At 48.3% G+C, this 15,536-nt stretch overlaps 1 protein-coding gene across 2 annotated transcripts; it reads right to left on the bottom strand.

Annotated features, from left to right (window-relative positions):
• Positions 1-1,533: 1,533 nt before the first annotated feature.
• AHCY (adenosylhomocysteinase) lies at positions 1,534-15,523 on the bottom strand. Of its 2 annotated transcripts, none has more exons than XM_027069900.2 (10): positions 15,364-15,523; positions 9,581-9,771; positions 8,373-8,448; positions 6,765-6,914; positions 5,747-5,859; positions 5,107-5,314; positions 4,934-5,021; positions 4,725-4,842; positions 3,505-3,699; positions 1,534-2,478 (listed from the first exon to the last, which is right to left on the bottom strand). In XM_027069900.2, exons 1-10 carry the CDS (start codon positions 15,389-15,391, stop codon positions 2,347-2,349), a joined length of 1,299 nt encoding a protein of 432 aa, XP_026925701.1. In that variant the 5' UTR covers positions 15,392-15,523; the 3' UTR covers positions 1,534-2,346. The 2 variants fall into 2 exon arrangements, with proteins under 2 accessions (XP_026925701.1, XP_026925702.1); XM_027069901.2 differs by lacking the exon at positions 15,364-15,523 and adding an exon at positions 14,882-15,057.
• Between the last annotated feature and the right edge of the window lie 13 nt (positions 15,524-15,536).

Below are 15,536 nucleotides of genomic sequence, written 5' to 3'. Positions count from 1 at the left end.
CCTGTTTCCTGATCTGTAAAACAGGAATTCAAGTCCCTCCCAGGTTATCACGAGGAATAAATAAGCACTTACAGAGCACAATGCCTGACACACAATTAGGTATGCAGGAGACAGTGGTGGGGATGGTAATGGGATCTGCTTTGACCATTGGTATCATGATCAGTTGAGAAGTGGGTCCTATATCATTTGTTACTGGTAATCGTTGAAGTACCAAAATTTGTACAATTATTTACGGTGGAATTGCATCATATATGCAAGTAACTTATTGTTACATCATCTTGGGTCAGGCTGCTTGGCCCCTCTGAACCTCTGTCCTCATTAGTAACATGGGAAATAATACCACCTCATAGCCAGAGGCCAAAAATACAAAAATGAACAAACCATATTTGTGGAATGTTCAGTCAAATAGGGACATTTTGGGAGTCTGTGCAGCTCAAGGATTAAAACCAGGTCTCATCTTAGTGTTTGAGGCCTATTCTGCCTGTCCCCCAGGCCACCTTTCTAGCCCCTTACCTCACATCTCCCACTATAGTATAGCCAGACTACTCTTCCCTACCCCATCCCCGCAACTCACTCTTGCTTAAGCTGTTCTTCTGCCTAGAATGCCCTCGCCTTCAATTCCTCCAGTTAAAAATCATCAGTTCTTTCAAAATCCATTTCAAGCATCACCTCTTCTCTGCTGCCTTTCTCCTACTGCTGCCAGGGACTGAACTCTAAAGCTGGGCAGAGAAAGAGAAGTGCCAGGAGATGGCAAAGCTCTCTTGTGTGTGCATTCTCCCTCTAGCTCGAGATCCCAAAAGGCTAGGGTCAGGTCTCAAACATCCCAGTATCCACAGCAGGCCCTCCATCCAGTGGATGAACCTGAAAATAGTCTCCAGTTACCCTTTCCAGGTGGGTTCTTATTTTGCTTTGATTTCCAAGACCAGCACAGAGTTCAATATATGACCACTTAGGCAAATAGGAAGGAGCTCAATTTCCTTTAAGTGGCCTCTTACAAATTTTAGGAAAGACACTTAACCTCTGAGTCTCCACTCTTATCTATAAGATTAGGATAACATTATTACTAAGCTTGTTGTGAGAATAAAGAAAATCAACTACAAAATACCCAGCATCCAGTAGGTACTCAATAAATAATAGTCCCTCCCCCACCCACACACACAGGAGACAGGAGAGGAGAACTGGATCAACCCAAAGTATAAATGGAGAGAAAAGGAAATATGAATTGGAACAGAAAAATATAAGGTAGAGGAAAAAATATGAATAGAGATTATAATAAATATAAGTGGGCTAAATTCACCTATTAAATGATAGTCTTTAGGTTATAAAAACAGGCTTTTTATAAGAGACATACCTGAAGAGACAGAGTTCTCTCTTCACTTTACTCATTCTTCCAAGCCCAAGAGTTTGTCTGCAGCCGTTATCACCCTACACTGCAGAACAACCCCTCGCCTTCATCAGCACAGAACTATTATTACTCCTTACTCATGCCATATATTGTTGGCTGTGGATTACCTATATAATAAAGACTCAAAATTCTTTTAGGCACCAAATTTTTAATTTACCCACTTTCTTGCTCTCTTTTAACATTATAAACATTAATTAAACATTATAAACCAAATTAATATTTTTGATCCAGCGTTGTGATAGGAGCCATCATGTTACAAAGAGGTGGCAGATCTCTGCCTACTTTTATGATTCTCTGGCCTCTTTCAACTTCTGGCTGTCACATCTCGTGTCCTTTTTTGGTTTTCCTATAACACTATATTCTAACCTCTGTAAAATAGGAACTAAAAGTACTGACCTCATTGTTCTGAGAAACCTCTTAAACAATAGAATGTCCAGCACTAAGCCAGGCTCTCAGGGACAAACTCCCAAGAGTTCCTCCCTGCCCTTTGATATAGTTCATTCTCATCAGTCATGGGCTGAGGAACCAGTGAACCAGTAAATTAGAACATGAATATAAAGGCCATAGGTCAGGGGAGGGCCTAGATGGAAAAGTGCATGGGTTTTGTGACTACCACTGCCAACTTCCAACCTAAGTAAGGACTGACTGAGCAGTTCCAAAACCCCTCTGCTCATGGCTCCCTATGGTTATCTCCTGTGTACCTCTATCATGACCAGGGCTTCAGAAGGGGCTTCTCAATTCATGATGCCACACTTGAAGCAGTATGAGAGATGCAGCAGCAGAGGTTAAAGACTGAGTGACCAGCGCCAGGAAGTCAATGGGGGACATTAACAAACCTATTTCAAAGTTGGTGCCATTTGCTCTTGATGAAGAGAAGTGGAACCCCAGCAAGGCCAGCACCTTATAGCGAGCAACTATAAGGCAAACTACAGGCCTGGTTCTCAGTAGCGGTAATGATCAGGCTTGAAAGGGCCATCACGGGACAAGCCTAGGTACTTGGCCTGCTTCTCAGTCAGCTTGGTCAGCTTCACATTCAGCTTACCCAGGTGGGCTTCAGCTACTGCTTCATCCAGCTGAAGAAAAACACAGGAAGACCTAGAATCAGTGCCATGCTGTGCGACCCCGTACCTGCATCCAGCTACCAATAGAGACAAGAAGTATTCTGTGGGAGTATCTGTCATATGTGTTACAAATACTACCTCATTCTATCCTCACAGCCAGTTCAGTGGATGTGTTGTTTTTGGCTGCCCGGCTCCCTTTACTCAAGAAGGAACCATGCTACATATTCCCCTCCAACTATCCCTGGTTGGACCATCAACTACATCTCTTTCCTCACCCTCCACCAACACAAACAACTAACCAAATGCTCCTCTGGAATATATCTATGGACAGAACATATATTCTATGACAGGTAGAGACAAGGACTGTTCAATTCCTAAAAAGGGAGGGAATCTTAAACAGTGAGAATATCAGTCTCAGCTCACCAGAGGCAAGTCTATTTGACAGATGAAGTGAATGTAAAGAAGAAAACAGCCAAGGCAAAGAGAAAGACGAATCCCTGTATCCAGTGTCTGAATCTTAGACTCCTCCGTTACATAGCCAAGACTTCCTTTTTAGATTAAAATGGTTGTGACTGTTTTAAAATATATCCTTAAGTTCTTTGTCCGTAAATTCATAATATCCTTTCCATCACGAGGTAGAGCCCAATTCCTCACCCTTTGAGTGGCTTACTTCTAATGAACAGAATAAAGCAGCATGATGTCATGGGACTTGGAGACAAGGTCCTAAAAGCCACTTGCAGCTTCCTCCTTTGCTTTCCTGTGGATCATTCACTCTAGGCGGAAGACCAGCTGCCATCTTATCACGACACTTAAGAAACCCTATGCAGATAGACCCATGTGGTGAGGAATTGAGACCTGCCAACATGGACATGAAGTGGATCTTCCAACCCAGTCAAGCCTTCAGATGACAACAGCAACTCACTGGGAGTCGTACCCTGCTTTGGGCCTCAGTTTCCTCCTCTGTTAAATGTAGAGAATGATTTCTGCCCTGTGGAGGACACTGTGAGGACCTCTAAGAGGGTAGAGATGCAAACCCACCTTCTTGGGCAAGAAGTGGACCCCAACAGGGTACTTGTCAGGGTGAGTCCACAACTCTATCTGTGCCAGCACCTGGTTGGTGAATGAGTTGCTCATCACAAAGCTGGGGTGGCCCATGGCACAGCCCAGGTTGACCAGCCGGCCCTCAGCTAACAGGATGACACGGCGCCCATTTTTCAGCCAGTAGCGATCCACCTGCAAGTGGGCAAAGCAGCAGTGAGGGTTGGTAGGGCACTGTTGCCAATGTCCACCACTGCCTTATCCTACTCTGTGGTTCAGAAACGCCTTCCTGCCTCCAATAGTGTCTGTGAAGGGCCTGGACTGTCCTAGAACAACCTCCAGCAAGTGGGTGGCACTCACAATTAATAAGAGCTAATATTTATTAAGCAACTCTGTGCTAGAGATCTCATGGGTCTGCTGTGAGAATTTAATGAGCTGAACAAGTAAAGTACTTGACATATGGCTTGGCAGATAGTAAGCACTTGGTAAGTGTTAGCTAATAATTATCATTAATCCCACAGGCTAAGAACATACACAAACTGTGTGTGTGTGTGTACTTATCACATCTGATTCTAATAACAACCCTATAAGTACTATTATTATCCCCATTTCACAGATAGAGAAACTGAAGTTAAACTAAAGAAGTTAAAAGAAACTAAAGGATTAAGTTGTGGGGCACCTTGGTGGCTCAGTTGGTTAGCATCAATCCGACTCTTGATTGCAGCTCAGATCATGATCTCACAGGTCATGAGATCAAGCCCCTACACTAGGCTCAGTGCTGACAATGCAGAGCCTGCTTGGGATTCTCTCTCCCCCTCCCCCACTCACGTGAGTGCATGTGTGTGCATGTGCATGTGCATGCTCTCTCAAAATAAAAAAACTTTAAAAAAACAAATAAATAAAGGGTTAAGTTGCTGCAGTTTGAGCCTGGACATTTTGAGGACAGATCCCATGTTCTCAACCACCATGCTAAATAAAAATTGAATGGAGTGGTGCTCAACATTGGCTGCCCAGCAGAATCATCTTGGGTGCTTTAAAAAATGGGGATGTCTTGGTGTCACCCTAAGATTTTGATTTAAGTGGCCCTGAAACCGGGCTCTCTTCCTCCCCCATCCCACTGCCCAGGTTGCCACAGCCTCCTCATCTACCCTTCTTGGTGACTAGCCCACAGTCATGTCCCCCACAGTCTCCCATCTGCCCACCCTGCTAAGGCTTCTCACCTGGGGCTTGATGTTCACCTTCTCCACAGCATTTTCGTTCAGCCACTTGACATCAATCTCTACATCAAAGTGTCCGATGTTACACACAATGGCATCATCTTTCATCTGCTCAAAGTGCCTGTTGGGGAGTGCCAACCCATGGAAGACCGTCAGGGACAAAGAGCAGCCCTAAGCCTCCTTTGCTCCGAGACCCCCAACCTGGCACCTACCGGCCAAGGATGATGTCAGTACAGCCCGTGGTGGTGACAAATATGTTGCCCTCCTGACAGGCCTCATCCATAGTGGTCACCTCATAGCCTGTGCAGAGACAGTGTCCACAGGTCATCCAGGGTGGCCCTCCTCTGGCCCCAGTGGCTGACAGCCAACCCTCGCCCTGTCATACCCTCCATGGCAGCCTGCAGTGCATTGATGGGGTCGATCTCCGTGATGATGACGCGGGCCCCAAAACCCCTCAGGGCCTGGGCACAACCTTTGCCCACATCGCCATAGCCGGCTACCACTGCCACCTTGCCTGCAATCATCACATCTGTGGCCCGCTTGATGCCATCTATAAGAGACTCCCGGCAGCCATACAGGTTGTCAAACTTGCTCTGAAAGAAGAGGGGCAAAGGGGTGATGGGGGCAGGCAAGGCCCCTGGGCCTCAGACCTACTCTCAGCATCCTGGCCTAGTGGGTCTTGGACTGATCACTTTTTCCCACCAGCTAATGCACTCATATGCCCCTTGCTCTGATTAGCCCGAGACGTTCTCCCTAGCCTATGCCAGTCTAGAAGGCTTCCTAAGGATCAATTGCTAGGAGAGACTTGCTTAGAACCTGCTTCACTTTCAAGCTCTTGGTGCCCAGCCCTAAAACTCACTGTACAGTTCTTTCCCTCTTTAATGGACTTATTACCCTCAGTTATCACTCCCTTACCCCCCTCAAATGAAGGCTAAGTCCCTAGCCTGCAGCCTTCCCAGGGACCTTTCTTCAGAGGCCTACTAAGCTGCAATGAGAACCAACAGCTGAACACGACACTGACTCACCTTGGTGACAGAGTCATTGACGTTGATGGCAGGCACCTTCAACTTCCCGTTAGCCACCATCTTGTATAGGTTGTGGACCCCTGTTGTGGTCTCTTCAGAAATGCCTCGGATGCCTGAAAAAGAACGGAGGGAATGAGCCCAAGGCCAGGAAGGGACTGCCCAAGAGATAAACGAGGTGCCTCTGGGATGAGGCCACAAGAGCCTCAGAAAACCCACATCTCAACTCACCCAAATTCCTCATCTTTACCCCCCAAAGCCGCTCCTCTTTCTGAGTTCCCATTTCCATGACTGATACCATAGTCACCCAATCCTCCAGGCTAGCAGGCAAGAAGAGCCATCACCATCATCAGGCCAAAGGATTCCATCTCCCAGCAATCCCAAGCTTTCCATTCCTGCCGCCACTGCCCTAGTCCCCACCACCATCATCTCTTGCATGGTCTCCCAGCCACGACCCATTTTCTACACAGGGGCCAGCAGTCATTTTTAACGTATATATTTTCAGAGAAATCTTTTAAATACCATCCACTCACTTCTCTTTGCTCTCAGGATCAAGCCCAACTCTTCTCTCTTGGTCTGTTGAGTCTGATTAAAGTTCCAGCCACATCCTGCAACTCTACCCAGTGAAGGAAGCTGCCATGCTGACTTCCTTTCTGTTTCCTGAATAGTCCATCCTTTCCTGCCTCAGAGCCTTTGCACTCACCACCTCCTCTACATTCCTCCCCACACTGCTTTTAGCAAAACTGACTCCTTCCCAGTTGTTCCCCACCCTGGCCTATGCTTGCCCTTGAACCAGACCTTAGCCAGGCCTCCCCTCACCCCCCGCCCCGCCCCACCCACCACCACCTAGCCCCACACCATCAGAAATCAGGAGGCCAGGCCCCAGCATGTCTGCAGGAGCCTGCCATCCTCCCATCTTCCACAGAATCTGCTGCTCGAGGCAGTAGGAGTCCTGCCAGGCCTGCTGCTTTCGCATGGGCAAGAACCACCAACACCCTGCCCACCCACCTGCTGCACTTACCTGACAGGAGCTGTGGGTACTTGGTGTGAATGAGGTTCGTGAGGTCACCTCCATCATCCAGAATCATGTTGAGGGGCCCGTCCTTGAAGTACAGTGTCTGCTCAATGCACCACAGGTACTCTTCATCTGTTTCACCCTTCCAAGCGTACACTGGAGTTTGAGTGGCACAGCACATCAGGGCCTGGCCTTCCCCACTGGTGCCTGCTCCAGGAAACTACCTGAGCAGGGCCAATATAACCTACCTAATTCCCACCTCCAGTCCTTCTGAGGACTCAGGCAATGAAAAGAACACAACTTAGAACCAGATAGATCTGAGTGCAAATCTTGGTTCTACACTCACCAGCTGAGTGACTGAGCAAATCACTTCACCTCTGTGAGCCTCAGTTTCCTCACCTCCAATGGTACTGATTAAGTGAGATGGAGGTCAAGATATAGGTATCTGGAAATAATTATTTCCCTCCTTACCACTTTCTGTCTGGGCCTCAGCAACTGGGACCTCAACCTAGTGACCAGGGCTCCCACCCACAATGCCTACTGCTGGGATAAAGGTGCTACAGCGTTACTGAGCCACACTCAAGTGGACCCATGAGCCAAGATCCAAGAGTCATTCTGCACTGCCCGCAGTCTCTGTGGTAGGTTGTCCCAGGCTAAGTCTGGCCAAAAAGTGACAAATAGCAGCTACTATGCATAGAGCACTTTCTCTGTGCCAGACATTATTCTGACTGCCTTATACACCATCTAATTTTTCCTCACAGAAACACTCTGAGGCAGGCATTACTATCACCCATCATTTACAGCTCAGAGAGGAGCTAAGATGTGCCTAGGTCACGCAGCATGGGCATTCCAGAACAGGCATCGGAATCCAGGACTCCTGACTGCCAACCCAGACTGGGACACTGGTATGGGGCTCTCAAGAATCTCCTGTGAGCAAACAACAGTGGCCAAGGAGGCCCAGATGCCACTCCCCCAGACTAAAGCAGACAATGGTCTTGAAAACAAGGCTCTTCCCAGGGAAGGGTCATGGAGCCCAAATAAGGCTGAGGAGCAGGGGAAGACATGACAGTCCAGGGTCTGGAACGGCCCTCCTCCATCCATTTCCTTCTACCTATGGCTGGTTAGAAGGAATTGTGAATGTCCTATTTAATCACCATCAGAGCTAACCACTCCCCTCCCCAAGCCCTGGCAGATGTGTGCCTGTTTCTCTAGCAGCTTGTGATAGTCTTTCCTCAGGTTCCTAGACCATCAGACCCTAGGCAATGGACCTCTGAGGCTCTTTTTCTACCCAGTATCCCTCCCTGATTCTTTTGGAAATAGACCTACATCCTTCCTTTAAGGAACTTCCTCTCTGTAACATCATGTGGTTCCCAACCATAAGATCCCACCCTTCCTGGTTACATGATTTGAGATGGGCCAGTAAGTGCATTCCATAGGATTTTAGATGATAGTGGGACAAAACAACTCTTTCCTTAAATCACTAGACTAGAATTCTACGACCATGACTTCTCTCCCCTGCCATGGGAAAACCTGCCACAGTAGGAGTCAGTGAACCAGAGAGAAGCAGAGCCCCTTCATGCATTCTCACAACCCCTAGCAACAAACAAGACTCACCAGGAATGCCAGCCTTGGCAATGGCAGCCGCTGCATGGTCCTGGGTAGAGAAGATGTTGCAGCTGGACCATTGCACCTACAACAGCCAACAAGACAGGGCTGCTGGTCACAGACAGCTCAGAAGCACTGGGATCACGGGACAGGGATAAAGCAAAGCCGTGGACAGAGAAGGGAGAGGCTCAGGATCTAGTCCCAGCTGACTCTTCAACCATAGGCTAGGGACAACTGATGAGTAGATGGGAGCCAGAGCATTGACAAGACCTGATTTAGGCTTTAAAACATCACGTGGTACTATGTGGAGGGTAAATGGCTCCACCGGGAAGCAAGGAGACAAGTGAAAAAGCTGCTGTAAGAATTCAGCAAGAAATGCAATGGTAGCAGTAGAGGAGATGGTGGGTACATTCTGAAGGTTGAGAGGACAGAATTTGCTGCAGGATTAGTTGTTGGGGTGAGAGAGAAAGAGGAGTCAGGGATGATCCCAGGTTCTAGAAGGCTGGTGTTTCCATTTACTTACATGAGGAAGACTGAAGGAAGAAGAGGGGAATAGGAAATCATGTGTGACCATGTTGAGGTTCAGAAGTCTACTAGATCTCTAAGTGGAGAGGACTGACACATCAGCTGCCGGATATAGAAGTCTGGAGTTTCAGGGAGAAGTCCAGGCTAATACATATATTTGGGAGTCAGCACCATACAGACAGTATCTAAGGCCACAAAATCACATCACTGGGTGTGAATGTTGAAATAAGAGGTCCAAGGAATGAGCCTTGGTGTACTCAGTTGGTTTTGGCTGCTCTTCCCTGCCCCATCTTGGGAAACCATCTTACTCCAAAACTCCCAGACAGATTGGAAGAGCTGCCAGCTGTTGGTACTTATAACCCAGGCTGAAACAATCAGAGCACACCATCCTTCCGGCACCATGTTTGGTCCATGGCAGGCACATGACCCTGGGAGGGCCAATGAGAACCAGTCCTTAGATGACTTGGTAGGCCCTTGGTGTTGAGTTTTTCCTACCAGAGCTCCTCAATCAGGAAGATGTGAATTGAGGGAACTCAGAAACTATCTTCCCAGTCAGGGAGGAAATATGCATAACAATAGTCACCACAAAGGGTGGTGGCACTGTGACAAGCTTGGAGCCTCTGCCAACCGGAAGGGACATCACATTGGACTTCCCCTGCCCCCACACCAGAAATGCCAAGGGACTCACTCACCTCAGCACCCAGAGCTACGAGGGTCTCAATGAGGACAGCTGTCTCCACAGTCATGTGTAGACAGCCAGCGATGCGGGCGCCCTTCAGCGGCTTGGAGGCCGAGTACATCTCCCTCATACGTATCAGACCCGGCATTTCATTCTCCGCGATGTCCAGGGCCTTGCGTCCCCAGGCGGCCAGGCTGATGTCGGCTGCAGGGCCAAGGTGGACGGGATTTCCATGAGCCGCCTCATCCCACCAACCACAAAGCACCACCACTCTCACTTATCCACTTGTGGACACAAAACACTAAATTAGGCAGCTCACAGCCTTGTGAGAGAACACATTTAATCAAAGAATCACACAGGTATGTGAAAATTACAATGCAGGTAAGTGTCCCTTAAAAATTAGCTATCGGGGTGCCTGGGTGGCTCAGTTGGTTGAGCATCTGACTTTAGCTCAGGTCATGATCTCACGGTTCATGAGTTCCAGCCCCAAGTCGGACTCTGCGCTGACAGCTCGAGCCTGTAGCCTGCTTTGGATTGTGTCTCCCTCTCTCTCTGTTCCTCCCCGGCTCGCACTCTCTCAAAAATAAATAAAGATTCAAAAAAAAGGTTTTTTTAATTAGCTATCAACCTATACGTACCTCCCACTACCCTTTCTGCTGCCACCTACCAACCTCCTCATTTCCTAAAGACTGTAGCTCCTCGTGCTCCATCTTCCAAGTCATCATTCTCAGTGACTTCCTCCAACGCCTTGGGCTCAACACATTTACTTCGTTTCCTTGACCATATGAAAATGCTGTTTCCCCAAGACTGATTTCCACTTGGAGGAAACTCACCTGTGTAACTAACACTCTTGGCCTCTCTGCCCTAAGGGAAGCAGAGTGCCTTGTCTGATTGGTAAACTTGAGAGGAACAAAGGGCATGCTCAGTTCAGCTCTCCCTTCTTCTGCAAGCAAGCAGCAGCCAGCCAGCCTACAGGAAGCAATTTTTGCATACCTACCTAAGCTCACCTTGCCTGTACCTGGAGAGTAACTACTGAATTTGGCCTTTTGTTAGCAGGATCATCGGACTTCAACACTAATCTACACCCTCTGGCTTTGATGCTATTAGTTATGAGGGTTAAGTTTTGGTTTCTATCTGCCACCCCAAATGTTTCAAATTTGTCCAAATTCTCAGACAGGAAAGAAGGATACTATAATGCTCTCTCACCATCTCAATACTCTTCTAATAATCTCACCCTCTTTCTCTCCCAGCCACACCAACCCATTCTGTAGGTCAGTGGTTGCAAACTTCCCCATACAGTCATCAGGCATACTTGTAACATCTCCCTGAGGAAAAAAGATTCAATAGGTCTAGGAAGAGAGCTGGGACTCCTAGTGATTTTTATTATTAGGGAAATTTGGATCCTGCTAATCGCCCAAAGAGGTGGTGGGTGGAGGGAAAGGACTGTAGAGAATTTAATAACAAATAATAAAACTAAAACAGTCTACCCCCTACTGTATAACTACTGTGCATTCAGAGATGAAATATTCCTCCCCCATGGGAGGGACTTACTCCCACAGTGCCTCAACACACAACCCCCTTCCTCTATCACCCTCTGGCCCCACCCCCACCCATCCACCTTGGCAGGCCATTACTAATGCTACTCTCCTTTGAAAACCTTGATTTCAAGCAAACAACTCTGGCCATGTCCCATCTTTCCAATCCTCTCTCCCTCTGGAGCCCTAACTCCAATAAGAGTACAGTCAGTCAGGTCAGAACCTCTAATGCATTAATCCTACCAATTTCCACAGTCCCTCACCACACCACCTTCCTATTCTCAACTTCTTCCACAGGTTCAGATTCCACTGTCTCCTCTGAGAACTCCTTGGCAAAACTCCCACCCTGGTTAAACCCAACCTTCCACTGCACCCAAGCCAGAGAGTCCAGCAGGCGGAAAATCACCATATGAAGACCATAAGTCTCAGGGGACACTCCGCAATCCTAACACATTTTCATAGTAAATTCACTCTTCTTTTCCATTCTGTCCAAACCTCTAATGCCTCTCCTTATCAACTAATGACCTCACTTCACAATTCACTGAGAAGAATTCAGAGCTATGCCATGTTTCCTCCATGGAATCCATTGGTCCTCATCTGTAGCTACACACCAAGCATTCTTTTGGTACAAGAGAGTGGTCTCTGCTAGGTGGGGCTTGATCCCATGTACTCTCACCTCCTTGCAGACCTCACTACTCCAGTGAACTGTTCTTCCCAAGGTCGCCCAAAACTGGCCTAATCCTACATCTAATGGTCAACTATCTATGTTCACGTGTCTCCCTGAAGCACTGCTCCCATGAATTTTGCCCTCCTTCTGAAATCCTGTCTTTTCTTGGCTTCTATGCCTATCCTTCTGTGGTTTTCTTCCTGCCTTCCAGGCTCCTTTTCCTATAACTCACTGTAATGTTTCCAAGCCCTCAGGGCTCCATCATCTCCCTCTTTCCAGAAGAGCTCATTACATTACAGGCTTTAAATACCTTCCCTACAGCAATGGCTCCTACCCAAACTTCCAGCCCAAACTTCTCTCCTGAATTTAGGACTCCTATAATCCAACTTATCTACTCGCCATCTCTACTTGGATGACCAGCTATATGTATTATGTGTTGGGTTTGAGCCCCTGGGACTCCCGGTCCTCCTTCCCAAACTTTTACTCCCCCAACCTTCCCATTTTAGGAAATGAAACCACCATTCAACAAGCCACCCCAGACAAAACCTTAAGATTTCTTGATTCCTCTTTTCCCCTTTCGCCCCCTTCCAACCCATCTGCAACATCCCAACACATCTTGCCACGTTGGATCACTGAAGCAGCCTCTTCACTGGTCTCCCTGCTCCCACATGCTATTCTTTCCACAGAAGCCAGAGGAAGAAGCGTTTTAAAATTTGTTATATCACCTCCAATCTTCTGCTTAAGTAAAAAACAAATCTCCACTGGTTTGCCCTTACCTTTGAATAAAATCCTAACTACTCACTGCCCACCCTTCTCCCCCACCTCTCCACCCTTTTTCTCCTCACCAGCTGCTCAACCACACGGCCTTCCTTCAGAGAAGCTAAATTCATTCCCACTTAAGGGCTTTAATCCAAGCAATTCTCTTAGCCTGGAAGGCTCCTCCCCAAGCACCTGACATAGTATCTGGCACAGAGTAGATATTCAACAAAAACCTAGAAACAACAAAGCACTTGGTGTATATATTCTTGCTGGGGGAACAGAGAGTGCACCAGGGTGACTCTACTGGTAGAGGGAGTAAGAGGATGAGTCAGGATTTTAGTCCCAGTGAGGTGGGAAGCTCCAAAGTTTTAAGGGGAGTATCATGACCAGATCTGTCTTTTGAAAAGACCCCTTTGGTTGCTGCATGTGTCTATGGAGCAAGAGACCAGAGAGGGAGGAGGAAGACTAGAACTGGGGAGGTGGCCATGCAGACAGATAAATGTGAAGATCTCACAAAACAGAGAAAATACCATGACATTATCCAGATCCATGTCTGTCCTATACTTATCCTCTAGTCACCTTTGTATCTCCAGTGCTCAGCGGGGCCTGGCACAGAGAAAAGCAAACATCTACTAACCATTCCTGGTTGTTAAAAAGGAATGAGAGGGGGGTCCATGAAAGGGGCTGGCACAAGACAGGGCGTGGCAAGAAACAAAACAAATGGGAACCCAGCATTTGCATTTACCTATGAAGAAAGAGCCCAGAGAGGGGTTTACCCCAGGTTCCACAGCCAGTCAATGGCAGAGGTGGGGATGGTGGCCAGGCAGAGGTGTCAGAGCTACAGACAGAGGCCCTTCTCAAGGATCAAGGATCATGGGAGGGGCCCAGCAATAGCAGACAATAGGCTTTGTCCTATCCTGCTAAGCTCCATCCCCTCAGCCACCACAGGTTCCTCCAGCTAAAAATAACTCCTTCACTTGCCCTCATGACAGGCATGCTAGCCCCTGAGTTTTCCATAGATCCTTCAACTCCAAGGGCACGGAGGAGGGTCTAGTGTTCCAAGTTCTGGGTTTTTTTGGTGCCCAGGTTGCTAAGGAATTATAGAAGTTGCAGGAGCACCTATCTAGAGCAAACCAAGAGGAAGAGCCAATACCCCTTCTGAGCCTGTTTCTTCATCTGTAAAATGGAAATAATAATCTCTAACCTTGCTATGAGCCCTGAGGATTAAAGATGTGATGTGGGGAGCACCTGGGTAGATCAGTAGGTTAAGCATCTGACTCTTGATTTCAGCTTGGGTCATGGTATCACGGTTCATGAGTTCAAGCCCTGCATGGGGCTCTGTGCTGGCAGTGTGGAGCCTGCTTAGGATTCTTTCTCCCCCTTTCTGCACCCCCCTGCTCATGTTCTCTCTCTCAAAGTAAATAAACTTAAAAAAGGAAAAAAAAAAAAAGATGTGATACGGGCAAGGTCTGGCATAAAATGCCTTTCCTGATGGCGGCTTCCTTCCTCCAATTCTATCCACCCAACTCCCCTACTTCCAAATGCAGCCTTACCTCCTCCCACATAACCCAATGCCCTCAACCCTGACCGGCTGATCTCTCCACAGTATAAGGAGCCCACATTCTAGCTCAGGCACTGATGTGCCCTTGACTTAACCTTTCTGTACTTCAGTTTCATGGGAACAACGGTCTATTCTGGCCACTTGATAAGCTACTATTTCTACAGAATCTTTGCAAGTCCATCCTACTAGTGCCTCAGTTTCTTTCTCTGTATAATGGGATAAAGTCCACCTCCAAAGGTTATCTTGTAAACACACAAATCAGCAGATACACTGCAAGTGCTCCATAAATACTGCTGCCTTTCTCCAGGTCTAATGGTGTCTTGAATTTACTTTAAAAACTGCTAGCAGCCTGAACAAGTTTGTGCTGAGAGTTCATTAGGTTTGTTCCAGGTGTGTTCACTTATATACAGGGGTGAAAAGGTGTGCTTAGAGGCAAACAAGGCCTACATTCATATCCTGCTAGACCAACTCACAGCTGTAAGATCCTGAGCAAGGTACCTTTATTCCTGTGTCTCAGTATACTTATCGTAAAATGAGAAATTGTCCCTTCTCCAAAAAAGTCGTGAGAACAAAATGAATTAATCTACAATAAAGATAGAAGGTGGTGTCCATCCCACAGTAAACTGCCCGGTGAACATTAACTATCAGTTTAACTGATAAACTGCAAGGATTTTTCTAAGCACTCCAAGTTTTCTTAGAGATTCTCTGCACGGCTGTCACTGTCGGCCAGGAGAGTGACCCTAAAGGTTGAGTAACGAACCCAAAGTCTCCTGTGAGGGGACTAGTGCCGACCTCAGGTTCGCTCTCCAGGCCTCTCCTCCCACGCCTGAGGGACTCCACTGCCCTCGCCTTCCCTACAGGAGGCCCAGAGAGGGGTGGGCACGTGTCCGGGTCCACCCAGCTGGCAGGATCGTGGCCTCCTGGAGTAGGTCCCAGCAGGTGCCAAAGGTCCCAGGCCGTGGCCAGGTGCGCGGTCCCCGCCAGTCCCAGGCTCTTCCGAGCGCAACACGCCGCCAGTTGGCGGCTCCGCAGCCCGCGCTGCTGCACCGAGCCTCGCGCGGCACGCCGGGACTTGTAGTCCGTGGCCGCCTCTGACTACCGCCTCGCTGGGACGTGAGAACTCCAGCCCCCAGGTGGCCTCGCGCGGCCACGATCGCGCCGAGCCAGCGATTCAAGGGGTCCTGGGAGCCCCGCGTCGGCCCCGCGGCCGCCTCCCCAGCAGGCCCCCAGCGGGCGCGGAGTCGATCCGGCCGGCTGCACTCCTGGAAACTCACCGACTTTGTAGGGCAGTTTGTCTGACATGCTGACAGTGCTTCCGCACAGAATGGTGAACACGGGCGGAAGGGGCCAGGCCTGGGGCTACAGACTCGCACAGGAAGGGCGGCGCTGAGCAGGGATCTGTGTGTGGCGCCGGCGCCTTTAAATATCTTCCTCTAGTTTGCATATT

This window comes from Acinonyx jubatus, chromosome A3 (genome assembly GCF_027475565.1).
Source record: "Acinonyx jubatus isolate Ajub_Pintada_27869175 chromosome A3, VMU_Ajub_asm_v1.0, whole genome shotgun sequence".
NCBI classification, from domain to species: Eukaryota; Metazoa; Chordata; class Mammalia; order Carnivora; family Felidae; genus Acinonyx; species Acinonyx jubatus.
This window is presented reverse-complemented; position numbering and strand designations above follow the sequence as displayed.

Coding starts and splice junctions, on each gene's coding strand:
- AHCY (XM_027069900.2), bottom strand. CDS start 15,391: ATGTCAGACAAACTGCCCTACAAAGTCG. Junction 5,860..6,764: donor GTACCCACAGCTCCTGTCAG/GTAAGTGCAGCA, acceptor GTTCTTTTTCAG/GCATCCGAGGCATTTCTGAA. Junction 5,022..5,106: donor ACTGCAGGCTGCCATGGAGG/GTATGACAGGGC, acceptor GTCTCTGCACAG/GCTATGAGGTGACCACTATG.